General features: G+C 40.4%; 1 protein-coding gene and 1 pseudogene across 12 annotated transcripts in view; one reads left to right on the top strand and one right to left on the bottom strand.

Moving 5' to 3' along the window:
- NRG4 (neuregulin 4) overlaps positions 1 to 27,771 on the bottom strand; it is a 144,223-nt gene that overhangs the window by 75,279 nt on the left and 41,173 nt on the right. For 11 of the 12 annotated variants that reach the window (XR_012919813.1, XM_076004594.1, XM_076004596.1 and 8 more), the window contains 2 exons: positions 7,185 to 7,249; positions 4,511 to 4,604 (listed from right to left, as the gene is read on the bottom strand). Coding sequence is in view for 11 of the 12 variants with exons in the window: in XM_076004594.1 (XP_075860709.1) it covers positions 4,511 to 4,604; positions 7,185 to 7,194 (104 nt within the window). In the remaining variant the exon portion in view is untranslated. Of the gene's footprint in view, positions 1 to 4,510; positions 4,605 to 7,184; positions 7,250 to 8,250; positions 12,390 to 27,771 lie in introns of those variants that run through there. The other variant, XM_076004597.1, reaches the window with a different exon arrangement.
- Positions 12,805 to 22,695, top strand: LOC105857195 (putative U3 small nucleolar RNA-associated protein 11 pseudogene; annotated as a pseudogene).

Raw genomic sequence — 27,771 nt, 5'->3', positions numbered from 1 at the left:
TAGTTCAGACTCTGACTTCTGTTGCATTATCTCTTTTCACTCAATCTATGCCTACAGCTTCCTGGGGAATTCCTTAAGACCAACTAACTAAGGAAGAAACTGTTCAAGCCCGGTTTATGAGTGCATCTGTATAATATTCTTACACCACCTGAAAGTAGACAGCTACAGCATCACAGCCCTACTCAGTGGTGACCCTACTGAGCAACTAATGAAAGAAAATCCTCTCGGTGGGCAGAACTTTGAGCAGTACATTGTCCACTTTATCTGGAGAGATGGACAGAAGTATGGATCTATCGGCAGTTGCTCTACAGATATATACAGATCTAAGGACAGTTGTTAACAGTTTGGCTGGATGGTCAGGGGTAGTAATAACAAGACTGGAAGATTGATGACAAGGAGACCTGGGGAAGAAGTAGGTAGATGGATGTTTAGGAATGGGTACAGACTGGGACGATATCTGTGCCCATTGTGATTGCCCAATAAAAGACTTTTGCGGCAGAGGAAGCTCTAACTAACCAGGTTATGTATGATTAGCAACGAAAATAGCACTTTTTCTGTCACCCTCTCTCTTCAGCTGCCCTAGTGCTTGCTCAATGGGTCCAGTAACAAAGTGACCATGGTGGCAGGAGGATATGAATAAGCTCAACAACATGGACCTCCCCTTACCAGAACTGACCTGACTAATGCCACTACTGAGCACCAAGTCTGCCAAGGCAGAGATCAACACTGAGTCCCTGAGATGGAACCATTTCCTGGGGGACAGCAGCCATTTGGTGATAGGTTGAATATATTATAACTTTTTCCATCATGGAGGGAGGCAGAGATTTATTCTCACTGGAATAGACATATTCTGAATATGGATTCACCTCTTCTGCTAATAATGATCTGCTAGCACCACCATCCATGGACTTATCCACCATCATGGTACTCCGCAGAACACTGCTTCTGATCATGGAACTAATTTCACAGCCGAGGAAGAGAAGCTCTGAGCTCATGCCTACGAAATTAGCTGATTTTTACCATATATGCTGCCCCTCAGAACCATCTGGACTAATTAAAGATAAAATGATGTCAGTTGGGAGACAACACCCTGAAAGGATGGGGCTCCATCTTATAGGATGCAATATATGCTTGGAATTCAGAGATCATCTCAGGGTTCTGTCTCCTCCATAGTCAGAATACATGTGTCTGGGAATTAAGAGGTGGAATAGTAGTGGCTCCAGTCACTATTATACCTAATAACCCATTTGCTGAATTTTTAATTCTCATCCAAACAATTTTGCTCTCCATAACTATAGAGTACAGAGATCATAGTCCCCAAGGGGAAAATGATTCCATTAGGGAATAAAACAGTAAATGGAGAGATAAGACTCCTACCTGGTCATTTGGAGCTCTTAATGTCACTAAACCAAAAGTAAGAAGAATGAGTTACTCTACTGGCTTCAGTAGTTGATCCCAATTACCAAGAGGAAATTGGGTTACTGTTATATAATAGGGGAGAGGAAGACTATACCTGAACCCAGGGAATTCTCTGCCTCTTAATACTGTCAATATGTCTATTCCCAACAGTACAGGTTAATTGCAAATTATAGCAATCAAAAAGAACCAGGAGTATTGAGGACTCACATCCCTCAGGAAGGAAGTTTTGGGTTTCTCTATCAAGTAAGAAACCTATTGAGGATATTACTGAAGACAAGGGAAATAAGGAACTGGTAGTAGCAGAGGAAGCCATAGATACTATCTATGGTCTGATGACCAATTATTTATAAAAAGGACTGTAATACATCCTTTCTCTGCTTATTATGTATATGTCTTCATTTGGATATATTAACCATTTCCTCCTTCTTCTTGCTATTACTGAAGGTTAACTTTAGCAATTAATCTTTATGCAACAGTATATTCAGCCACACTACAATGAAGTTTGAGGAATAATTAGTATTACTAGCTATGAAAACAATGACTTTTCACACTGGATGCTTCTTCATTTGGGTAAGTGCAAGAATTTTTTATTGTGTGTAAGTTCAAATTTGTAGAAGATACCTACAGAAGGTGAGTAGCCAAAGGAGTAGACTATGCCACTTACCACTTTATCACCTCTCACCTCTAAATCTACCCTTCCTTGACCTAGTTTTGTGAAACTGTGGCTTCAACTTACAACATTTCTCCTTTACCAATTTGCATAATGTTAGGCCTTGTCAGTAAAGGGCACTGGAGGAACACTGTAAGAAGGGGCTTTTCTTCTTGCACCCTTCAATATTGTTATTATAGCCTACAGGGCCAGATTAAAAATGAGGTCCTAAAAGCACTGGAAAGCTATTATTTCTATAAAATATGATTTAAAATATATCTGCCATTTCAATGTCACTGAACCTTTAGTCACTGTATTCCTTCCTTTTCTCTGTCTCCTTTTTGTTCCTTCCCTCCACTGCTTCACTTCCTTCAGGTGTTTAACAACTCCAGGGTATGCCATCCACATTGCACAGAAGGTGCCAGTCCCACAGAATGTCCTGCTATTATGCAACACGTGCAACCCTGCTTCATTTTCTGTCCATTAGAAATCCATGAGGCATGTTTTCAACTACTTCTTAATTACTACTCTTAAAGTTTGAAATTAGGAAGAAACAGGACATATTTTTAAACCTGGTATGGGTTACCAGCAAAGTTGGCTATAGTCTTTCATTGGTAACTTTTTGAAAACATACTAAAAATGCATCTAACCAAGGTACAAAAGGAGGGTGACAATCTAGGTTTCTTTCCATTTTAATGAATCTCCAAATTCCAATATTCCTGATTCTTTCTTTCTACTTATTCAGTACAGTATAACAGACACTTAGTACACAGACAAATATTAAGTGTACAGCTTGATGGACCAAGTACTCTGAGCACAATACAATTAAATTTAGATATAAAAAGATAACAAAAAATTCCGTAGCTTAAAGAAATCATAATGGAAAAATTTTAGAACTTAAAACCAAATAACAAATCATAAAATTTTTAGGATGAAGCAAATATGTATTTAAAAATTGTTAACTTAATTAAATGTACTTCTTTTGATAAGCATTTTAGTTTCATTTTATAAATGCCATATCCCTGTAGAAAAATTCAGAATGAATATAAGGTTAAGAGAAACTTGGGAGTTGTACTCAAAGGCCATTTCTTTCTTCTTCCTAGCTATGTGACCTTTGACAAGTCACTTAATTTCTCATTTTCTTCCTATTTTTCTATTTTCTAAGGTCTCCCTGCCTCCTTTCTCTACTAAGGTTTTTGAGAGAAGATTTAAAATGTAAATAAAGAACAAGATCAGCAGCAAAATTAGGGGAAGCAATGGAAATATTCTATTAATATATTTTGATGTGGTGGTGGCAGTGACTTCACAGGCATAAACATTTGTCAAAATTAATCAATTGTGCACTTTGAATATAGTTTGTCATACATAAATTATATCTCAGTAAACAGATTTAAAAAGACACAAAAAGAAAATTGTTGAGGCACAGGAGGGGGGTGTTAAGTAATTGCTAGTTTGTTTCTCCATCCCCTTCCCTTTATATATTCACTTGAAAGGAAAAAACACCTAGGCACTATTCCCATAAGAAAATCCCTAAAAACTTCCTGAGATAATTATGAGGTTATTACCCTTGGCCTCCTCTCCTTCACACTAAATCCAGTATCTTTAATTTTCCCTATGAATTTCACCTTTCTATCCTTTTGCACAGCAAGATCTTCAATTTAGATTGTATACCTCTCATTTCAGTTAAAGAACAAAAAAATAGTAATTTGCATACATTACAAAATATCTTGAGGTCGTTAGTTGTTAGCTCCACAAAGTCTATAGGCCTTATTGGCAGTACTATGTTGCTAACTCATGTATTAAAAGAGGATTATTATATACACTTAAATCCTATTCAACCAAACTTAAAGGAAGCCAGCTATACAATTACTATTTTGAAGTCTCTATTGATCACTGGCTATATCTATACTCCCAAAGTGAATTATATTATTTTATAACAAGAGTGGCTAAGATACCCTTCTTTTTTATTTGCTACTATCATTAGAAAAACTTAACTCTTCATTTTCTTTTTAACATATCAAGCGTAAGTTATGGTACTAACTCAGTTATCATGGATTTATGTATTCTAAACTCCAAAGAAAATATCTCATGTTGGGCTTTTGACATTAGTGAACTCTCTAGTTGTTTTGCCAGTAATATTAAACATAGACTGCCTTCCCTAAATTGCTAAAATCAGAGAGCTCACTGAAATGGATTACTTCTAAGAAATCTGTCTAGGCTAGAAACTACCATTACCCATTTTCAAAATAAATATCTGATGAGTGAGATTTTTATTTGCTACTTTGTTTTTGCTTTGTTTTAAAAGCAAAATTTTACCCTATGTAAATATGAAAACACACTTTTTCATCTTACATTTTTTGCTTACTTTTTAATCATTTCTCAAAGAAGTTAGTAGATAATAAAAAATAAAGTTACCCTCTCCCCCAAGTCCATTTCACTCACCTACAAAATGGGCTGGGAACAGTAGGTATCACATAACAAATCCCCCCATTCAGGCAAAAGGACCTGTGACCAGGACCACAGGGCTCTTCGTGATCTAAAACACATGCATATATGAATAGAGAAAGGCAAGTAAAGCTTTTGTGATGCAACAAGGAATAGGAATAACTATCTTAGAATGAAGTAGCAATCCTAAAATTCACAATTAAGAATTTTTTCTCAAAGTGAAAGACTTAATCTTATTCTTTGATAGGAACTTCCATCCCTTTGAGGGAAAAATTAATCCATCCTAAAGATATGGCCATTAATTATAATGGATTTAGAAGCTATATAATAGAAATAACGAATATCTACATTAGTCAGATTAAAAGGTGATTAGGATCTTAGAATTAATAGGACCTTTCTTATTTAGTACAGAGATTCTACATTATTACTTAGAGCTTCCCTGTCCCAAGGTTTTATTTCAATTCTTATTTTTCCTATTGGGTCTCAAATGTATTAAAATTTGAAACTATGGTAGAAAAAAGATTTAGATGATTGAAATAAATTTTTATTTCCAAAATTATCTTTAAATATTCTTATGTGACTGTCTTAATGTAAAAGCTAAAAATAATCATATACAGTTTTGATTTGCAAGGTGATTTTAGGTAACAGCTAGTAACTGTAAAGAAATATCTAAAGTTCTAAAGTAAAATTATAAACTTAAGTCATACAGCCAAATGTTTCAGAATATTAAGAAAATAAATCTCCATTTATCTCTTGCTTTTCTCTTCCTCCTCTTTCTCCATCTTCACTTTCCTTCTTTATCTTTGACCTTTCCTTTATCTTTCTTGTATCTCTTTGCCTTCCTTTTCTCCCTTGGTACCTCTGCTCCCTTCCAGCCTCACCCTGACCCATTACTTTTTTTTTTTTTTTTTGAGACAGAGTCTGTCTTTGTTGCCCAGGCTAGCGTGAGTGCTGTGGCGTCAGCCTAGCTCACAGCAACCTCAAACTCCTGGGCTCAAGCAATCCTACTGCCTCAGCCTCCCAAGTAGCTGGGACTACAGGCATGCGCCACCATGCCAGGCTAATATTTTCTATATATATTAGTTGGCCAATTAATTTCTTTCTATTTATAGTAGAGATGGGGTCTCGCTCTTGCTCAGGCTGGTTTCGAACTCCTGACCTCGAGCAATTCGCCCGCCTCAGCCTCCCAGAGTGCTGGGATTACAGGCGTGAGCCACCTCGCCCGGCCCTTGACCCATTATCTTAAAAAAAAAAGAAATCTCCTTTGACTCCTGGCCACCAAAGTTACTGTATAGAAAAAAATTACAAATAATAATAGAAGAATTCATTGAGTCATTATACTACTAATTTATGATGAGAAAATAGCTGAATGCTTTTTATCTTTTAGCCTTAAAGGGGGGATTATTTTGTTTTAAAATTACACATTGTTAGTTCCTGATTGTTTCTGTCTAGGAAATGATCCCAGAATCACCTAACATGAAAAATAAAATGACATTACTCCCATTAGAACTCCAATTTAGTATTTAAACAAAAAATATACTAAATTAAAAAAAAATGTCTAGCATTTATTTACCACTAAGATGTCAATAGCCATTAAGATACAATTGCTATGAGTCAGATGTCTCCATAATTAGAATTTGAAATTTTAAAACTTTATTTTAGATTGAGAAAAACCTACTTCAACATCACATTATTAACTATAAAAATAAAAAAATGTAAAGAGGAAAACAGAACTAAAGATAATTTAACTGGTACAGGAGAAAGTAAACTAACCAAAACTAATTTTAAAAGATTTTTTTCTTTTTCACACAATGCCATGCTTCATTATAATCAAAAAACTTTTAATAAGATTATACACATTTTCAGGAATAATTTGGCTAACAGATAAAACCTCAATCAACACTCCATTACATCAGCATCATGAGAGCCGTCACACACGGTTTCCCGTTAACGATGCAATGTAACTTTATCATTGTTAAAAATTAATGTCTTTGTTTTTAACTGCATTATAACCAGATATCTCTCAACACCTGGTATTTTGTCAGCAAAGCAAACTCATCTAACCTGAATAACTATAACAGAATCTATTTTTATTCTGGCTGATTTCTTGGTCTCACTCTGTTGCCCAGGCTGGAGTGCAACGGCATAGTCATAGCTCACTGCAACATCGAACTCCTGGACTCAAGCGATCCTCCTGCCTCAGCCTCCTGAGTAGCTGGGACTAGAGGCCCACATCACTACACCAGCTAATTTTTCAAATAATTTTTTGTAGAGACGAGGTCTCGCCATGTTGCCCAGGCTGGTCTAGAACTCTTGGCATCTAGTGATCCTCCCACCTCAGCCTCCCAAAGTGCTCTGGGATTATAGGAGTGAGCCTCCAGGCCCAACCATTGATTTCATTTATTTATTATTTGAGAAGTTGATTTCAGATATAGAATAAGCTAGAATTTGTCAGTTTATAAAAACCAATCAAACACATCTAAAATAAAATAGTCTAAAATAAAATAGTTTTTTTTACATTATAAAGGAAGGGCTTTCAAAACCAAAATATTTCATATTCTGGAATGATGTTAGATGGGAACAATAAATCCTTATGTTAATATACATTTTTGTTGTTGTTCTATTGTTATGTGACACACATTGACAAAAATATAAATGTACAAGAAATTACCTGTTGGCATCTTAATTTTTAAATAGTTTCATTCTTGGTCAAAAATTAGGGTTGAAAAACAGCACCTAAAACAGTTTAAAATTAATAACTTAGGAAAAATTATCTTCTTTTGAGGATATTAAAAATGCCAAATATTCTAATAGCAATACTCTTAAATATTGAAAATAATTAAGACATTTACATACCAGCAGAAATTTAGTTACAGCATATTTTTAGATACTTACTACATATCAATAAAAAATCTGAACAGATAAAACTAAAAGATCAACATTAAATAGTATAAATGAACTAAATATAAACCATTGCCTGAATAATGTAATTTAATTTTAAACATCTCTCTACAGAAAAGTCTAATAAGCTTTACCTTTAGTAAACATTATTAACATAGTAGTGTACTATGAAATTTTATATGAAAGATCTGAAGCAGTAAACGAAACTGAATGACCTGAATTGACTTTTTACTTTTTCATAAAGCCTATTTATAATCTGACTTTTAAGTAGAATTAGTAACTTTCCATTTTTCAATTTATTGAAAATAGCCAAATACTATAGAAAAATCTTTAACAGTATTTAAAATTTTTACATTTCTATAGAACCTGTAAAACCTTTTATAAAAAGGTTACACATTACATTTACCAGTCTACACATGCCTTTCTTTTTAAAAATGTCTGGTATCTGGCAAAGCAAAGTAGCTAATGAGACATAGTCATGTGTAAAGTTATTTGCTATAATAGAAACAAAGGAATTAAAACATATTTGAAGAGATGAAGCATTTATACTTACATTATGATTACAAGCTCTCAATTCTGTTCCTTTAACACCTACTCCTGACCTAAGCACAAAGACTTTGTAACAGAAATCTCAATCTACAACTTCTCATTAACACAGGTGTAATATCAAGGTCTTCTCCCAAAGCCAATCGCTCTGTCTTACACAGACAAACAGAGAGATGGGGGAGGGAAGGAAGAGAAAGAAAGAAAGAAAAGAAAGAAAGATATTACCCATTTGATTTCAGATAATCACTGGCTCATTCTGAATTTCCTTTTTCCAAACAAATAGGACTTACCCTCAATAAAAACTTAAATTCACACAAAAAATAAGTTTAGTTGGACATGCAGTGTTTCAAAAGTTTTTGAACACTGCAGACTACAGCAGCTGTGACTTGCACTTTACAGCATGTCACAAATCTGATTTATATGGCTGCAGCGTGCAGCGTGGGTGAGGTCGGGACCAGCCAAGGTGTGCACAGAGGCCAGGCTGGCCAAGGGAGCCGCCCTTCAGTCTGCATGTTCAGAGCTGCAAATGGAGCAGAATTTTATTTAGAAAAGGATTTGTACTAAGCTGCACTCCCAAATCACTGTCCAAGTTTTAAAGTTATGAAATAAGCCACATTCTTTAGACTCCTTACTTATCTTTGCTTGTCTGAATAATTCAAGAGTGTTGTCTAAGTTTGGGAGAAAAGGACTTTTAACATGGAGCTAATATATAACTATTCCACAGGATTTTTTAAAAGAAGTTTTAAAATTTGTGTTTTATATGGTTTGTGTTTCCTTACAAATCACAAAATTTATATATATAATACTTGAACTTATAAAACTGAAGAAGGCAATCGCTATAATAGAATGTATAACATCATGTTCAATTTAAAATGAATATAATCAATGAACTTGACTAATTTGACTAGGACTGATGATAATATAACTACCTGAATACTATGGCAAAGCTATTGTACCTGCATTAAGGAGAATTACATTTTAGAAATCATAAATGATTTAAAAATATTGACTAAAACTATAATTTTATTTAAATAAAGTAGTGCTCTTCATCATATAATTATCTAAAGCATGCAAAGCATTTAAATAGTTATCTTTTCCAAAACTACAATTCAGACATTACTATTTCATATAAAACATAGAAACTAATCCATTTGTTTTATTAAGAAAATAAACTCATAATCATACACTATGAAAACAACTATCTTCATTATTACATATCTCCCACATTCAAAAGCAATTTTTACATAGCCACAACCATTATACAGGCATGCTTCATTTTATTGTGCTTCACTTTATTGTGCTTCATGAATATTGTGGTTTTTTTTTTTTTTAATAACTTGAAGGTTTGTGACAACCCTGCATTGAACAAGTCTATCAGCACCATTTTTCCAATAGCATGTGCTCATTTTCTGTCTCTGTATTGTGTTTTGGTAATTCTCACAATATTTCAAACTTATTCATTATACTTATATCTGGTGATCTATGACCAGTGATCTTTGATATTACTATTCTAATTGTTTTAGGACACCATCAACCATGCCCATATAAGACAGAGAACTTAATAATAAAGGTTATTTTGTTAGGGAAAAACCCCCACCCCCTGGCTGAACTCACTGCTGATTGGATTCCTGTGAAGCTTCTGGTTGATCCTACTGATGATAGGGAAAAGCCCCTGCCCGAGTGCCCCAAGGCAAAATCCACTACATGTGAAAGCTTACGGCTGATCCTACTAATTAGATAATAGTTGATTGGTTGTGTAAATGTATAAGACTGGTAAAAAATAAGGAAATGTTGCTCAGAATTTGGTGGCATGCCCCTCTGAGCCCGCCAGCGAAATACAAGCTGATTCTCCTACCCTCTGTGTGCCACTCACTTCTTTCCCTGGTCAATCGCCGGTCACTTGCCACAACATTTTGGTTCCCTGAGTGGGAAAGCCAACTGCGTTGGCCCCTTGAAGCCACCGGATCTGGGACTAGCACGGCGGACGGCGGGACCTCTACAATTCTCCTTGGGAGCTCCCGCCTGCCGCAGAGCCTCGAACTCACCTGGACACTCCGCAGGGAAGGACCAGTCAGAGGCCAGGACATGGGACAAGGTAAGGTCCCAGGACCCACCCGGGACAGGCCCATCAGCGACACAGAAGAGGAGCCTGAACACCTCCTAAGGGTAGGGACCCCCCAGGGCAGAGAATGTGTAACCTCTGTGTGAATATGTGAGTGGAAGGAACTCAGTGACTGCTTGTGGTCATTGTGTCTGTGACCCCACAGCTTCAGCTACGGGGTTTGAGTTGGTCCTAACCTGTGGTGGCATAATGGCGATTCACTCCCCGTCACTGAGAGTGACCGGCCTGGGCTCTATACGGGGACACCTTAGCCAAGATGCACCTAAGTTCCCTGGAGGGACGCAGCCAGGCAGACACCTGAAAGAAGCCCCCACCCCTTGTCTGTCTTGTCTGTCTTGCAACAAAAGAGAAAGGGGGAGAAGTCAGAGCAGGGATCAGAGTCTGGGCAGGGACAAGGTTCAGAAAAGAAGTGTTGTTGGTGGTGTAGGGAACGGGAGCGCTCGTTGAACCAGTTAAAAATGGGAGGGTCCGAATCTAAGCCAACAGCTCTAAGGTGCATGCTGATAAATTTCATATGTTCAGTATGGAGAGTGGTGACTGGGATTCCGGGTCACCCAGAGCAATTCCCATACATAGATTCATGCTGGAGATCACCCAAACCATGCCCCCTTAGGTTCGGTTCTGCGCTGACAAGGGACAGAGTAGGGTTCTAGCGGCTCACAACCCACAAGTCACGCCACCTTCCCGGGCAACCCCGACTACACCCGCTCCACCGCTGGCATATCCACCACTCGTCTGCTGGTTGTGGTCTGTCCAACCCCTTACCCTGGCCTCCCAGATGCCTCTGCATGAAATGCGAAGTCTGCTGCAGGTTTGGGATGACAGAACCATCCAACCGGGGCAACCTGCCCTGTATTATCAGCCGTTCTCCACCACCGACCTACTGAATTGGAAACACCATACGCTGTCCTACTCGAGAAACCGCAGGCCATCATCGACCTCCTGGAGTCTGTCTTCCAGACTCACTGCCCCACGTGGAAGATTGCCGGCAACTCCTGCTGACCCTCTTCAGTGACTGGAACTCGGAAGTGGCTGCAGGAACGGGCACTGGCAGACACCCTGGATGTGGAACAATGGGCACCACAAGCGGTGCCCGAGACCAACCCAGAGTGGGATTTCAACGCACCAGAAGGACAAGCGGCACTCAAGTGGTACTGAGAGGCCATTCTCTAAGGAGTGCGAGAAGGGGCCAAAAAGCCGACCAACATGAACAAGGTTGCCCTAATTACCTAGAAGCCAGAGGAGTCACCCAATGACTTCTACAAGTGCCTCTGTGAGGCATACTGAATATACACACCTCTTGACCCAGAGGCAGCCGAAAACCAGAGAATAGTGAATGCAGCGTTCGTCGGGCAATCGGCCTCCGACATCCGGAGGAAGCTGCAGAAACTCGAAGGATTTACAGGCATGAGTATCACACAGTTAATGGAGGTGGCCCAGAAGGTGTATGTCAACCGAGACCGGACTGCTCAGAGGGAGAAAAATCAGAGGAGGAAGAAAAAGGCCGCCCTCCTGGCTGCTGCCCTCGGTAGACCCCACCTGTCCAAGCGGCCTGGACCCCCACGAAAGGGGGGAACCAGAGGATGGGCACCCCTGGCAAGAGACCAATGCACCAATTTCAAGGGGTTTAGCCACTGGAAGAATGAATGCCCCCACAAGGGAAGTCACCTGTCGCAAGGAAGGACCCCGTTTGGGACTATCCAACAGAAACCGTAAGCCCAAGAGCTAGTGGGCCTCGCTGGCATGGACTCCGACCATTGCGCCAACCGGGTTCCTTCAATCTTGGCCCTAGGGAACCTACGGTCAAGACGAAAGTAGGGGGCCAACAAATGACATTCATGGTGGACACTGGAGCAGATCATTCATTTTGACAACCCCCGTGGCTTACAAAACGGGAAATAACTACAGTCGGAGCTACTGGGACTCAGGTAGCCAGACCCTTCTGCCAGTCCCGGGTATGCCAAATGGGGGCCATCAGATAAGGCACGAGGTCCTCTACATGCCAGACTGTCCAGTACCTCTCTTGGGGTGGGCCTTGCTGAGCAAGTATGAGGCAGACGCCATAAGAGGACACTGAGGAGCTGCAGGAGGCCAAAAAGAAGCTGGCAGAGAAAGACAAGGAGTGCGCTAGCCTGAGGCAACCACCAGTGGGCAGTGGAGTCCCTGCAGGCCTCCCTGGATGCTGAGACCCGGGCCCGCAATGAAGCACTGAGGCTCAAGGAGAAGATGGAGGGTGACCTCAGCGACCTGGAGCTGCAGCTGGGCCACGCTACCCAGCAGGCCACAGAGGCCCAGGTGGCCACACGGCTGCTGCAGGCCCAGCTGAAGGAGGAGCAGGCAGGGCGGGAAGAGGAGCAGCGGCTGGCAGCTGAGCTCCGAGAGCAGGCGCAGGCCCTGGAGCGCCGGCTGCGCTGCTGGTTTCTGAGCTGGAGGAGCTGCGGGCTGTGCGGGAGCAGGGTGAGCGCAGTCAACGGCTGGCGGAGCAGGAGCTACTGGAGGCCATGGAGGCCACCGAGTGCCTCAGCCTCCTGCATTCGCAGAACACAGGCCTCCTGAACCAGAAGACGCAGCTCAAGGTGGGTTTGGCCCAGCTGAGTGGGGAGGTGGAGAAGGCTGTCCAGGTGAGGCGGGAGGCAGAGGAGAAGGCCAAAAAGGCCATCACCGATGCCGCCAGGATGGCTGAGGAGCTGAAGGAGCAGGACACACTGCACACCTGGAATGGATGAAGAGGACGCTGGAACAGACGGTGCAGCTCCGGGCCCGGCTTGATACAACTGAACAGGTAGCTCTCAGAGGTGGGAAGAAGCAGGTAGCTGTGGGGGTACTGACGCAGACTGTGGGCCCCTGGCAGAGGCCAGTGGCCTATCTGTCCAAACAACTGGACTCGGTAGCATCGGGACAGCCGCCTTACCTGCGAGCACTGGCAGCAACCATCTTGCTAATCAAGGAGGTGGACAAGCTTACGCTTGGGCAGAATATCTGTGTGCAGGTCCCGCACACAGCAGTGGCTTTGGTGAACACATCAGGGCACCGATGGCTTTCTAGCAGTCAGCTGGCACAGTGCCAGGGACTGCTGTGTGAAAAACCACAAGTCACCATCGAGACTGCGGACCTTAAACCCTGCCACCTTCCTTCCTACCGGGCCAGGGCCCCCGGACCATGACTGTGCCGAGGCCGTGGAGGAGGTCTGTGCAAGCCGGCCAGACTTGAAAGATAGTCCGTTGCCGGCGCCCGACCTGGAGCTCGACACGGACGGCAGCAGCTCTCGTCTCCAAGGCATTAGGTATTCTGTGGACAGGCCGCAGAGCTCAGGGAAAGTGGAGCGCATGAACCGAACCCTCAAGGTTACGTTGGCCAAACTCTGTCAAGAGACACAACTACTCTGGGTAGGTATGTTAAGCATCGCCTTACTGGGGGTAAGATGCACGTTTGGTGTGAAAGAAGCCGAGACAGATGACGCGACCAGCCATTGGACGGTGCAACAAAGTCGACAGGACGGATTGCCCTTCAATCTGGCTGGAAGCTGAGGACTGAAAGGGACCACTGGCTTGGACTCCTATAGGACTGACAGTCTTCTTGGGCCTCCGCCCCAAGAGACCACCACAACACTAACTTACTTCTTGGTAACCCTTTCTGGGTCTGCATGGGGTGCCTCTGTTGTTCTTGGTTGGGGCTGTCTGGGCCCCGCTCCAACAGACACAACCAACTGCCCCTCAAGTATAGGGGGAGGGGTGGCAGCTGGGGTAGGAATCCCTGCTATCTCTCCAGAGTCAGAGACTCGCTGGCAAACCCTGCAGAATAAGCACTTGAAAAGGGGGAGACTTGTGTGCTCCTGGGGGAAAGAATGCTGCTACTATGTAAACCAATCAGGAATTGTAACTATTAAAGTTAAAGGGCTAAAGGAAAGAATCCACAAGAGAAAACAGGAGTTAGAATAGGCTTGGGGCTCTATTGCCTCAAGCCCGCTGATGGTAACCATGGGACCCTGCTTGCCCAATGCAGTTATTAGATCCATAGAGAGGTTGATGCCTCTGTGTAAACTGATAAGGGCATCAACAGGGGGGAATGTTAGGGAAACCCCCCACCCCATGGCTAAACTCATTGCTGATTAAATGCATGTGAAGCTTATCCTACTAATGATAGGGAACCCCCCCACCCCACCCAAGGGCCTTGCTGATTGGATTCCTGTGAAGCTTACAGCTGATCCCCCTGGTGATAGGGAAAAGCCCCTACCCAGCTGGGCATGGTGGCTCACGCCTGTAATCCCAGCACTCTGGGAGGCCGAGGTGGGCGGATCGCTCGAAGTCAGGAGTTCAAGACCAGCCTGAGGAAGAGCGAGACCCCATCTCTACTATAAATAGAAGGAAATTAATTGGCCAACTAATATATACAGAAAAAACTAGCTGGGCATGGTGGCGCATGCCTGCAGTCCCAGCTACTCAGGAGGCTGAGGCAGTAGGATCGCTTGAGCCCAGAAGTTTGAGGTTGCTGTGAGCTAGGCTGACTCCATAACACTCGCTCTAGCCTGAGCAACAAAGCAAGACTCTGTCTCAAGAAAAAAAAAAAAAAAAGCCCCTACCCAAGTGCCCCAAGGCAAAATCCACTACATGTGAAAGCTTACGGCTGATCCTACTAATTAGATAATAGTTGATTGGTTGTGTAAATGTGTAAGACTGGTAAAAAATAAGGACCTGTTGCTCAGAATTTGGTGGCATGCCCCTCTGAGCCCGCCGGCAAAATAAAAGCTGATTCTCCGACCCTCTGTGTGCCGCTTGCTTCTTTCCCTGGTCAATCGCTGGTCACTTGCTACAACAGTGTGTATTCTCAATGTTTCACTGACTGGCTGTTCCCTCATCTCCCTTCTCCTTGGGCACTCCTATTTCCTGAGACACAACAATATTGAAATTAGGCCAATTAATAACCCTACAATGGCCTCTAAATGTTCAAGTGAAAGGAAGAGTGACATGTCTCTCACTTAAAATCAAAAGTTAGAAATGATTAAGCTTAGTGAGGAAGGCATATCGAAAGCTAAGATAGGCTGAAAGCTAGGCTCTTTATGCCAAACAGGCAAGTTGTGAATACAAAGGAAAAGTACTTGAAAATTAAAAGTGCTACTCCAGTGAACACATGCATGATAAGAAAGCAAAAGAGCTTTATTGCTGATATGGAGAAAGTTTTAGTGATCTGAATAGAAGGTCAAAACAGCCACAACATTCCCTTAAGCCAAAGCCTAATCCAGAGCAAGGCTCTAATGCTTATAAATTCTGTGAAGCCTGAGACAGGTAAGTAAGCTGTAGAAGAAAAGTTGGAAGCTAGCATGATGTTTAAGGAAAGAAGCCATCTCTATAACATAAATGTGCAAGGTGAAGCAGCAAGTACTGATGTAGAAGCTGAAGCAAGTTATCTAGAAGATCTAGCTAAAATCATTGATGAAAAAAGCTACTCTATACAACAGATTTTCAACATAGATGAAACAGTCCTAGATGCCATCTAGGACTTTAATATAGTTAGAAAGAAGTCAATATCTGGCTTCAAAGCTTCAAAGGACAGCCTGACTGTCTTGTTAGGACTTAATGCAGCTGGTGACTTTAAGTTGAAGCCAATGCTCATTTACCATTTTGAAAATCCTAGGGCCCTTAAGAATTACACTAAATCTATTCTGCTTGTGCTCTATAAACAGAACAAAGCCCAGATGACAGCACATCTATTAACATCTATTCAACAGTTTACTATATATTTTAAATCCAGTGTTGAGCCTTACTGCTCATAAAAAAAGATTCCTTTCAAAATATTACTATTCATTAACAATGCACCTGGTCACACAACAGCTCTGATGGAGGTGTACAAGGAGATAAATGTTGTTTTCATGCTGCTAACACAACATTAATTCTGTAGCCCATGGATCAAGGAGTAGTTTTGACTTTCAAGTCTTATCGTCTAAGAAACACAGTTTGTATGGCTAGAGTTGCCATAGATTAGTGAATCCTCTAATGGATCTGGGCAAAGTAAATTGAAAACCTCATAGACAGAATTCACTATTTTAGATTTCATTAAAAATTATCACCAGGAAGAGGGCAAAATATCAACATCAACAGGAGTTTAGAAGAAGTTGATTCCAACTTTTATAGATGGCTTTGAGGGGTTCAAGACTTCAGTGAAGGAAGTAACTGTAGGTGTGGTGGAAATATCAAGAGAACCAGAATTAGAAGTGGAGCCTGAAGATGTGACTGAATCGCTGCAATCTCATGATAAAATGTTTATGAACGACAAGTTGTTTTTAAGGATGAGCAAAAAAAACAAAAAACAAGTGGTTTGTTGAGATAAAATCTATGCCTGGTGAAGATGCTATGAACACTGCTGAAATGACAATAAAGGATTTTGAATATTACATAAGCCCAGTTGATAAAGCAGCAGCAGGGTTTGAGAGGACTGATTCCAACTTTGAAAGAAGTTCTACTGTGGGTAAAATGCTATCAAACAGCATTGCATGCTACACGCTTCCTTTCAAGAAAGGAAGAGTCAATTGATGCAGCAAACTTTGTTGTTGTCTTATTTTAAGAAATTGCCACAGTTACCCCAAGATTTGGCAGCCACCACCCTGATCACTCAGCTGCCATAAACATCAAAGCAAGACCCTGCACCAGCAAAGACTCCAACTCACACTGAAGGCTCAAATGATCCTTCGCTTTTTTTTTAGTATGAAGTATTTTAAAATCAAGATACATACATTGTTTTTTAGACAAAATGCTATTGCATACTTAATAGACTACAGTATAATATAAACACAACTTTCATACACATTGGGAAACCAAAAATTTGGTGTGACTCACCTTATTGCAATATTTGCTCTGTTGTGGAATCAAAGCTGCAATATCTCTAAGGTATACCTGACATACACATATAAATTTGTTTTTGTTTTAGCTTATAGTGTTTGAATTTTAAAATGACGCTTTTGTGAAAAAATCAACATTCTTTATTATCTTATTTGTACTATGGAACTATGATGCTGTCTGCTAATACAAAAATAACTATTAAATTGTGTGTGGAAGTTAACCTGTGACTTTGTACATGACATTCAAGATATATTTATTAAGACACATATCTTGAAAGTTTGTATAGATTATTTTTTGCACAATGTAAATAAACAAGTGAAAATGTCATGTGATTCAACCTAATATTCTCATAGACACATGTGTACATCACTGTATTTACATACACACACACAAACAATGCTAACTATTGAGAATCAGGGAAAGATTCCAAGAGGTAGTATTATTTGTGATTAATCTTGAAGAATGAGTAAGAGTTTGTAAACAGATATGAATGAACATTCCAGAGAAAGGTAACAGAATGTTCAAAGGCACAGACGAAGAAAGATTTAATGTATTCAAATAATTTGAGGGTAGATTAAAGATAAGGATGCGTGCAGTGTGTTGGGAGTGTGTGTGTGTGTGTAGGGGGGCGGTTCCAGAAGGATGGGATGGTGGAGGAAAGAGTGCCAAGAATAGATAGTATAAAAACAAGCAGGGTCCAAATTGTAGACTTTATCTTAAGGGCAATGGAAGCCTTTGAAAGCTTTTTAGCAAAAGAGTGACATGATCACATCTGCATTTCAGAAAATTCATTTTGATGGCAGTGTGGAAAATAGATCAGAACCCTGCTAAGGAAATGGTATCAGAGAAAGCAGTTCAGAGACTATTTTAATAATCAATAATAGTGAAGAAATAAAGCAACAGGAATTTGGATAAATGAGGAGTGATAAAAACTTACCTATCAGATACAATGAACACTATTCTGGTGATGGACATATTAAAAACCCTGATGTCAGCATTATACAATGTATTCATGTAACAAAAACATTTGTACCTCCTTAATATTCTGACACTTAAAAAAACATAAAAAAAACCCAAAATGACTTGGGGCTGGGTGCAGTGTGGCTCATGCCTGTAATCCCAGCACTTCAGGAGGAGGGCTGAGGCACGAGGATCACTTGAACCCAGGAGTTTGAGGCTACAGTGAGCAATGATGATGCCACTGCATTCTATCCCAGGGGATAGAGCAAGACACTGTCTCAAAAAAGAAAAAGAAAAAAACCACAACTGATCACAAAGAACAAAGCTGGGGGCATCACACTACCAGACTTCAAAATACACTACAAAGCTATGGTAACCAAAACAGAATGAAAATGGCATAAAAAACAGGCACATAGATTAATGGAGCAGAAAAGAGAACCGAGAAGTTAATCCACATATAGACAGCCAATTGATTTTTGACAAAGGTGCCTAGAACACTCACTGAGGAAAGAATAAACAGTCTCTTCAATAAATGGTGCTGTTAAAACATGATATGCACATGCAGAAGAATAAAACTGGATGACTACCTCTCACCCAACACAAAAACAACTCAAAATGGACCAAAGATCTAAATATGAGACACAAAATTATAAACTACTAGAAAAACATACAGAAAACACTTTAGGACATTGGTCTGGGAAAATATTCATGAATAAGACCTCAAAAGTATACGCAACACAAGCAAAAATAAACAAACAAAATTATATCAAACTAAAAAGCTTCTGTACAGCAAAGGAAACAGTCAACAGTGTAAAAAGACAACTTACAGAATGGGTAAAAATATCTCCAAACTATTCTTTAGACAGGGGATTAATTCCCAGAATATACAAGGAACTCAAACATCTCAACAGCTAAAGAAAAGAAAAAAAGAAAATAAAACTAAATCAAATTAAAAACTGGGCAAATATGACCAAATGATCTGAATAGACATTTCTCAATAAAAGACATAAAAATGGCCAACAGGTATATGAAAAAATGCTCAGCATCACTAATCATCAGGGAAATGTAAATCAAAATCACAATGAGGTATCGTCTCACCCTAGCTAGGATGGGTATTATCAAAAAGACAAAAAATAATTTCTGGCAAGGATGAGGAGAAAAGAAAACTATAATACATTGTTGGTGGGAATATAAACTAATACAGCCACTGTGGAGAACAGTATGGAGGTTCCTCAAAAATCTATAAATAGAATTACTGTGTGATCCAGCAACCATACTACGGTACATTTATCCAAAGGAAAGGCAATTTGTATATCAAAGAGACATCTGCACCCCCTACGGTTATTGATGCACTGTTCACAATAGCCAAGATATCCAACAACATCAATGGATAAAGAAAATGTAGTGGGAAGGGGGGGGGCGGAGCAAGATGGTAGACGAGAAACACCGCCAGAGTATCTGCAAAAAAGACAGATTCTAAAAGAAAGAAGCAAGCAGATGAGCATACATCAGATGAGGGTCGGAAGGAGGGGAACTGGAGACTACGAAAGACTCCACGGCAGGAGGTTGCGGAGAAGAACTGGAAGAAGAGACCTCCTGAAAAGCTTGGAGACTAGTGGCAAGGGTAGGTGAAGCGGTTAACTTTCCCCTCCCTTGCATCTTGGACTGCTGGAGCACTCCCCAGCAGTTAAAGAGACCTGAGGACACCAGCCTAGAGACGGCCACTGCCAGTGAGCAGTAAGCCTGTAGCAGACGCGGCACCAGGCTCCCAACTCCCTCGGGGCACCTCCCTGTGCACAGACCGAGCTGCACCGCAGGCGCTATATTGCCTCATTCTCCCCTGCCCTGTCCCTATCTGCTGCTGCTGAGAGAGGCAATATAGCCACCAGCCGGAGGCACCTCCAAGGAACGGGACCTTCCCTTTTGGGGCCCACAGCTGATGGAGGGGAACTCAGACGATGAGCTCCCTACCTGCCAGCCCTCCCAGGTGCTACTGGCCGGTGATCCCAGGAGAATGGGGCAGACCCTGGGCTGAGAGACATCGGCCCAGCTTGGGCTCCCTGTGGGTGAATTGGGACTGGCACTCCTCTCCCTGGTGGGGTCTGGGATTGAATTCCAGAGCCCAGAGGTCAGACCTGCAGACCAGATCCTGTGCACCCAGGTCTTGCAGTGCCCAGGGCACAGAAGGAATATTTAATGAGCCTACTGAGGTGTGTGTGCCTTCAGAGGCAGATCAGTGTACTTGAGGGCAACCCTCTTCCCAAGGGGGGTAGGGGGGGACCGTGCACCCAGCCCAGGCAGCCACCCTCCACAGGAAACCTTCCGGCCAGCATCACACCCAGGGGAGACCCAGTGGCGTGTGGTCTGGCCTGCTGACAGAGGCCCAGGAGTAGCTGCGGAGTTGGGGAGGGTGGAAAGGAGTGAGGCCTGCTCCAGACTGCAGGTCTCAGACAGCCCTACCCCCACACGCAGACTTTCTGACTGAGCAGGGCCATTCCAGCCCCTCCCTGACAGCTTTTCCTGGAAGCAGAGAACAGAACTTTAACCCCTGCTAACAGCACTGGTGGTGCTTGAGGGCAGGCTTACCCATCCCAGCTCCGCCCAGACTCATTCTCAAACCAGCCCTCACTGAGGTGGAGAATAAGGACACACCTGGAAGTCCCAGGGCCCCACCCACCACCTGAGGCACTAGAGTCCCTCTCCAGAGGAAAAAGAGCTGGTTACAGGACACAAAAACAACAGTGTAGCCTGCTCCTCCAAGCAAGCACCACCTACTGACAGGGAGGACATTCTGCACACCCTTTTCACGGCACCTACTGACTCATCATACAGGGTGTGGTTGAATCTCATGCACAAACACCACCTACTGGCTTAGAGACTAAACAGGGTGTGTCATTATCCAAATGGAAACCTAAAGGAAAGCACACCCCCAAAGAGGAGCACCAGCGCCTTAGAAATGGACATCAACCAAAATCAGACCACTAAAATCACAAAAGAAGAATTTCGAACATGGATTGTAAGAAAATTCAATGACTTGCAAGAAAAACTGGATAACCAACACAAAGAAAACACAAAAAGATTCTAGGACCTGGAACAAAAATTCACTAAAGAAATTGAAATAATAAAGAAAAATCAAACCGAACTCCTGGAAATGAAGACTCAATTCAGGGAACTACAAAACACAGTGGAAAGACTCAAGAACAGGGTAGATCAAACAGAAGAAAGAATCTCAGAGATTGAAGATAACACGTTCCAATTAAATAAATCAGTCACAGAGATAGAGCGGAGAAACAAGAGAAAAGAGCAAATCCTGTAACAGATGTGGGATTATGTGAAGAAACCTAATGTGAGGGTCATAGGGTTACCAGAAGGGGAAGAAGAAAACACTCAAGGGTTGGACAAGCTATTTGAAGATATAATACAGGAAAATTTCCCAGGCCTTGCTAAAAATCTCCAGATACAAGTTTAAGAAGCTCAAAGGACCCCTGGGAGATTCAATGCAGACAGGAAGATGTCACAATATGCAGTCATGAGGTTGGCCAAAATATCAACTAAAGAGGCCCTTCTAAGAGCTGTAAGACGAAAGAAGCAAGAAACATACAAAGGTAGGCCAATCTGAATAACGCCAGACTTCTCTACTGCAACTTTACAAGCAAGGAGAGACTGGGGCCCCATTCCCACTCTTCTGAAACAGAATAATACCCAGCCTAGAATCTTATTCCCTGCAAAACTAAGTTTTGTATATCAAGGAGTAATCAAGACATTCTCAGATAAGCAAAGACTAAGGGAATTCACCAAGACAAGACCAGCCCTTCAAGAAGTACTCAAAACAGAGAGGACACGGTGGCAGAGGCAGTGTGAACCGGCGTTGTCCAACAAAGTTTTCCAGGACTGAGCTAACAGCCCAGCGGCTTTTCGGAAGGCAGCTAAGTCCTGGCAGCAGCAGGAACACTGAGAACAAAGCCAGCCTGGCTTTCAAAAACGTCTGGGCCTGCTGAAGAAAAAGTAAGATTACAAACTTCGTGCAGATGACTACCCCAAGAAACAAGAATACCTCAGAGCTCTCCAGAATAAGGCTCTTTAAAAAAATCCAGATGAATTCTACTATAAAATGATTTGGGTAAGCTCCAGGATGGAGTTCATGTTATTAAAGAGACAAAGGAAGAAGTAACTCCAGAACAGCTAAAGTTGCTGAGAACTCAGGATTTCAAATATACAGAAATGAAAAGGGTTGCAGAAGCTAAGAAAATCGAAAGACTAAAATCAGAGCTCCATCTGCTGGACTTCTAGGGGAAGCAACAAAAGAAGCATGTGTTCTTTTTTCACACCAAAAAGGAAGTTGAACAGTTTGATACTGCAACACACCTGCATACAGCACTGGAACTATTCAACAGAGTCTTCAATAGACCCAGGATAGAGCCATTGCAGAAGGAAAGAGTGAAAGGAGTTACCCATCAGACTCGACTTAAGCGGATAGCTAAAAAAGGCAAAAGCAATATAATTGTCTGACACAGCGGATTGAGTGAGAAAAGAAATTGTTCATTATTGCACAGAAAATTCAAACACGAAAAGATCTTCTGGATAAAGCTCAGAAGGTGAAGGTGAAGAAACAAACAGTGAACTCCCCAGGTATTTACAAATTTCAGAGTCATCGAAAACATTGACATGTTATAGATAAGCCTTGTCTTTCTGCATTGAAAATAATTCTATTTGTTTTCTAGTAACTTCAAATTCCATTAGTACAAATGACATGGTTGTCCTGTTTCTAACAATGATTTTTTGTCACTCTAACATTCGATGTCTTTCTATGAACAATATTATACCCCCTTCCCCTCTGTTACTTACCGTTTCTGGTTTGTGAAATCAGTCTTATTTTTATATACATAATTTTTCTTGTTATGAAAGTTACAGAATTTCATTATACCAATTTGGAAAATAGATTAATTCATTCCCAATCCTAATGCTTATTCAAGAACAACAAATATTTATTGCATACTTAACTGTGCTAGGAGCTAGAGCTATGCAGGTGAACAATTATTGTGAGCATTCTGGTTTATTTCTTCCATTTTGTAAAGCTATACATGAGTTTTTGTTTATGTTTTTGTCTTTTATAGTTGTAATTTGTGTTTTATAGTTGTAAACAATTTTATGTCCCACAACTTAATGAAATCATTAGCTCTTTTCCATTTTCTTAAATCATGATTTTCTAAAAGTAATATATGCTCACAGTAAAAATTACAATAAATATTATTTTTAATGACTGTATTAAAAAAAAAAGTACTTAAAACAGTGTTACCTACAGATCAGCACAATAAACACTGACGAATGTAAATCTACACAAAAGCTAAAGATCAAAGCCCAGATACCACAATGGCTCTAGAGAGAAAACAAAGCAACAAAGTTCTACCCAACATAATGAACAGAAATCTGCCTCCACCTATCAGTTATCTAAATAAATGTGAATGACTTGAAATCCCCACAAGAGAGACATAGGCTGGCCAAATGGATAAAAAAATAAATACAAGCCAAGTTCTGCTGCCTTCAGGAAACACATCTAACCTGCAAGGATGCAGTTAAGACTAAAGGTAAAGGGGTAGAGAACATTATTTCAAGCAAACGGAAGCCAAAAGAAAGCTGGTGTGGTGGTGCTGATTACAGATAACTTAGGTTTTAAATTAATAAAAGACAAAGAAAGTCACTATATAACAGTGAAGGGTACAGTTCAACAAGACATAACAATTCTAAATATATATGCACCCAACCTTGGTGCACCCAGATTCATAAAGCAAACTCTACTTGATCTAAACAAACGCATAAACAACACGATAATAGTCGGAGACTTTAATAGTCAACTGACACTACAGGACAGATCCTCCAAACAGAAAATCAACAAAGAAATAATGGACTTTTAACCAGAACTCTAGAATAAATGGGCCTGACTGACATCTACAGGACATTCTACCCCCAAACCACTGAATATATGTTCTTCTCATGAGCTCATGGGTCATTCTCTAAGATTGACCATATCCTAGGACACAAAGGATGTCTCAAACAATTTTAAAAACTAGAAATTATACCATGTATCTTTTCAGACCACAATGGAATAAATGTAGAAATCAATCATAAAAGGAGTTCTCATTTCTACACAAAGTCAAGGAAACTAAACAACCTTCTGCTGAATGATCACTTCATAAACAAGGAAATCAAGATGGAAATCAAAAGATTCTTTGAACTAAATGACAAAAGAGACACAAGTTATCACCTGTGGGACACAGCTAAAGCACTCCTGAGAGGAAAGTTTATTTCTATAAATGCCTATATCCAAAAGTTGAAAAGATCACAAATAGACAACCTAACGAATCGTCTGAAAGAGCTGGAAAAAGAACAGACCAACTGCAAACCCAGAAGAAGAAGTAAAATCATTAAGATCAAATCAGAACTAAATGAAATTGACAACACGGAAACTATACGGAGGATTAATAAAACAAAAAGTTGGTTCTTTGAAAAAATAAACAAAATTGACACACCATTGGCTAGACTAATGAAAAGCAGAAAAGAAAAATCTCTAATAAGCTCCATCAGGAACAATAAAGGAGAAATTACATCTGATGCCCCGGAGATACAAGATATAATTTATGAATACTACAAAAACCTCTATGCACACAAACTGGAAAATGTGGAGGAAATGGACAATTTCTTAGAAACACACAGCCTCCCTAGGCTCAACCAGGAAGAAATAGAATTCCTGAACAGACCAATATCAAGTACTGAAATTAAAACAGCAATAAAAAACATTCCTAAAAGCCCTGGACCAGATGGTGTGACACCCGAATTTTACCACACCTACAAGGAAGAACTGGTGCCTATCCTGCAGAAATTATGCAACAACATTGAGAAGGATGGAAGCCTCCCCCAACACATTTTATGAAGCGAACATAACCCTGATACCAAAACCAGGAAAGGATGTAACAAAAAGAGAAAACTACAGACCAATATCCCTTATGAATATAGATGCAAATATTCTCAACAAAATGCTAGCCAATTGAATTCAGGTTCTGGTTAAGAAAATAATCCATCACAACCAAGTGGGCTTCATCCCAGGGATGCCGGGATGGTTCAACATACGCAAATCTATAAATGTAATTCATTATATAAACAGAAGCAAAAAAAAAGACCATATGATCCTATCAACAGACACAGAAAAAGCATTTGACAAAATTCAACACCCTTTTATGATAAGAACGCTCAACAAAATAGGCACAGACGGGGCTTACCTAAAAATGAGACAAACCATATATGACAAACCCACAGCCAATATCGTACTGAATGGGGAAAAATTGAAAGCATTACCACTTAGAACTGGAACAAGACAAGGTTGCCCACTATCTCCACTTCTATTCAACATAGTGCTGGAAGTCCTTGCTACAGCAATCAGACAAGAGAGAGGAATTAAGGGCATCCAAATGGGAGCAGAAGAGATCAAACTCTCACTCTTTGCTGATGATATATTATACCTAGAAAATCCTAAGGATTCAACCAAGAGACTCCCTGAATTGATAAATGAATTTGGTAAAGTCTCAGGATACAAAATCAATACACAGAAATCAGAGGCATTCATATACACTAACAACAGTACAAGTGAGAACCAAATCACAGACTCAATTCCCTTCAAAATAGCAACAAAGAAAATAAAGTACCTAGGAATATATTTAACTAAGGAGGTAAAAGACCTCTACATGGAGAACTATGAAACACTGAAGAAGGAAAGAGCAGAGGATGTAAACAGGTGGGAGAATATACCATGCTCATGGGTCAGCATAATCAACATTGTTAAAATGTCTATACTACCCAAAGTGACCTACAGAGTCAATGCAATCCCTATTAAAATACCATCATTTTTCACAGATATAGAAAAAATAGTTTTACGCTTTGTATGAAACCAGAGAAGACCCCGTAGAGCAAAATCAATCCTAGGCAATAAAAACAAAATAGGAGGTATCAATTTATCAGAATTCAAACTGTACTACAAGGCTATAGTAAATAAAACAGCTTGTGGCTGGCACAAGAACAAGGACACTGACCAATGGAACAGAACAGAGGACCTAGATATAAAACCATCTTAATATAGCCAACTAATCTTTGACAAAGCAGACAAAAAACATACACCGGGGAAAGGAATCCTTATTCAATAAATGGTGCTGGGAAAACTAGATAGTCACATGCAGAAGACTGAAACAGGACCCACACCTTTCACCTCTCACAAAAATCAACTCACACTGGGTAACAGACTTGAAATTTAGGTGTGAAACTATTAGAATTCTAGAGGAAAACATTGAAAATACTCTTCTAGACATTGGCCTAGGCAAAGAATTTATGAAGAAGACCCCAAAGGCAATCACAGCAGTGACTAAAATAGATAAATGGGACCTGATCAAATTAAAAAGCCTCTGCACAGCCAAAGAAACTGTCAAGAGAGCAAACAGACAACCCAAGAATGGGAGAAAATTTTGCAAGCTATACATCCGATAAAGGGCTGATAACAAGAATTTATTTAGAACTGTGGAAAATCAGTAAGGAAAAATCTAACAACCCTATCAAAAAGTGGGAGAAGGACATGAACAGAATTTTTTCAAAAGAAGACAGACTAATGGCCAACAAACATCTGAAATAATACTCAACATCTCTAATCATCAGGGAAATGCAAATCAAAACTGCAATGAGATATTACTTAAATCCAGTAAGAACAGCCTTTATCAAAAAGTCCCCATACAATAAATGCTGGCGTGGATACGGAGAGAGAGGAACACTCCTACACTGCTGGTGGGACTGCAAACTAGTTCAACCTCTGTGGAAAGCAATATGGAGATACCTTAAAGCGATACAAGTAGATCTACCATTTGATCCAGCAATTCCACTAATAGGCATCTACCCAAAAGATCAAAAGTCACTATATGAAAAAGACACCTGTACTCGAATGTTTATAGCAGCACAGTTCACAACTGCAAAGTTATGGAAACAACCCAAGTGCCCATCAATACATGAGTGGATTAATAAAATGTGGTATATGTATACCATGGAGTACTATTCATCTTTAAGAAATAATGGTGATATAGCACCTCTTGTATTTTCCTGGATAGAGCTGGAACCCATTCTACTAAGTGAAGTACCTCAAGAATGGAAAAACAAGCACCACATGTACTCACCAGGAAATTGGTATTAACAGATCAACACCTAAGTGGACACATAGCAATAACATTTATTGGGTGTCGGGTAGGTGGGAGGGGGAGGAGGGGATGGGTATATACAAACATAATGGGTGAGATGTGCAACATTTGGGGGATGGTCACGCTTGAAGCTCTGACTCAAGGGGGGAGGAGGGCATGGTCAATATATGTAACCTTAACATTTGTATCCCCATAATATGCTGAAAGAAAAAAGAAAGAAAATGTTTATATATATATACAATGAAATACTATTTAGTCATAAAAAAGAATGAAATCTTGTCATTCATGGCAACATGGATGGAACTGGAGGACATTAAGTGTAATAGCCAGGAATAGAAACTTAAACACTGCATGTTCTCACTCATATGTGAAAAGCAGAAAAACAAAAAAAGTTGATCTCACAGAAGTAAAAAGCAGAAGAGAGGACACTAAAGGTTGAGAAGGGGTAGACAAGCAGACATTTATTAAAGGACATAAAATTATAGCTATAATAGATAAGAGGAATAAGTTCTAGTTAACAACAATTTCAATAAACTAGAAGGAGCACACTGAATGTTCCTAATACAAAAAAATGATAAATGTTTGAGATGATGGATATACTAATTACCACGATTTGATTATACACATTATATTTATCAAAACATCACTATGTACCCCATAAAAATAAATAAA

Source organism: Microcebus murinus, chromosome 6 (assembly GCF_040939455.1).
Source record: "Microcebus murinus isolate Inina chromosome 6, M.murinus_Inina_mat1.0, whole genome shotgun sequence".
Taxonomy (NCBI): Eukaryota; Metazoa; Chordata; class Mammalia; order Primates; family Cheirogaleidae; genus Microcebus; species Microcebus murinus.
Note: the sequence above shows the minus strand (reverse complement) of the source record. Positions and strands in the feature narration are given on the sequence as shown.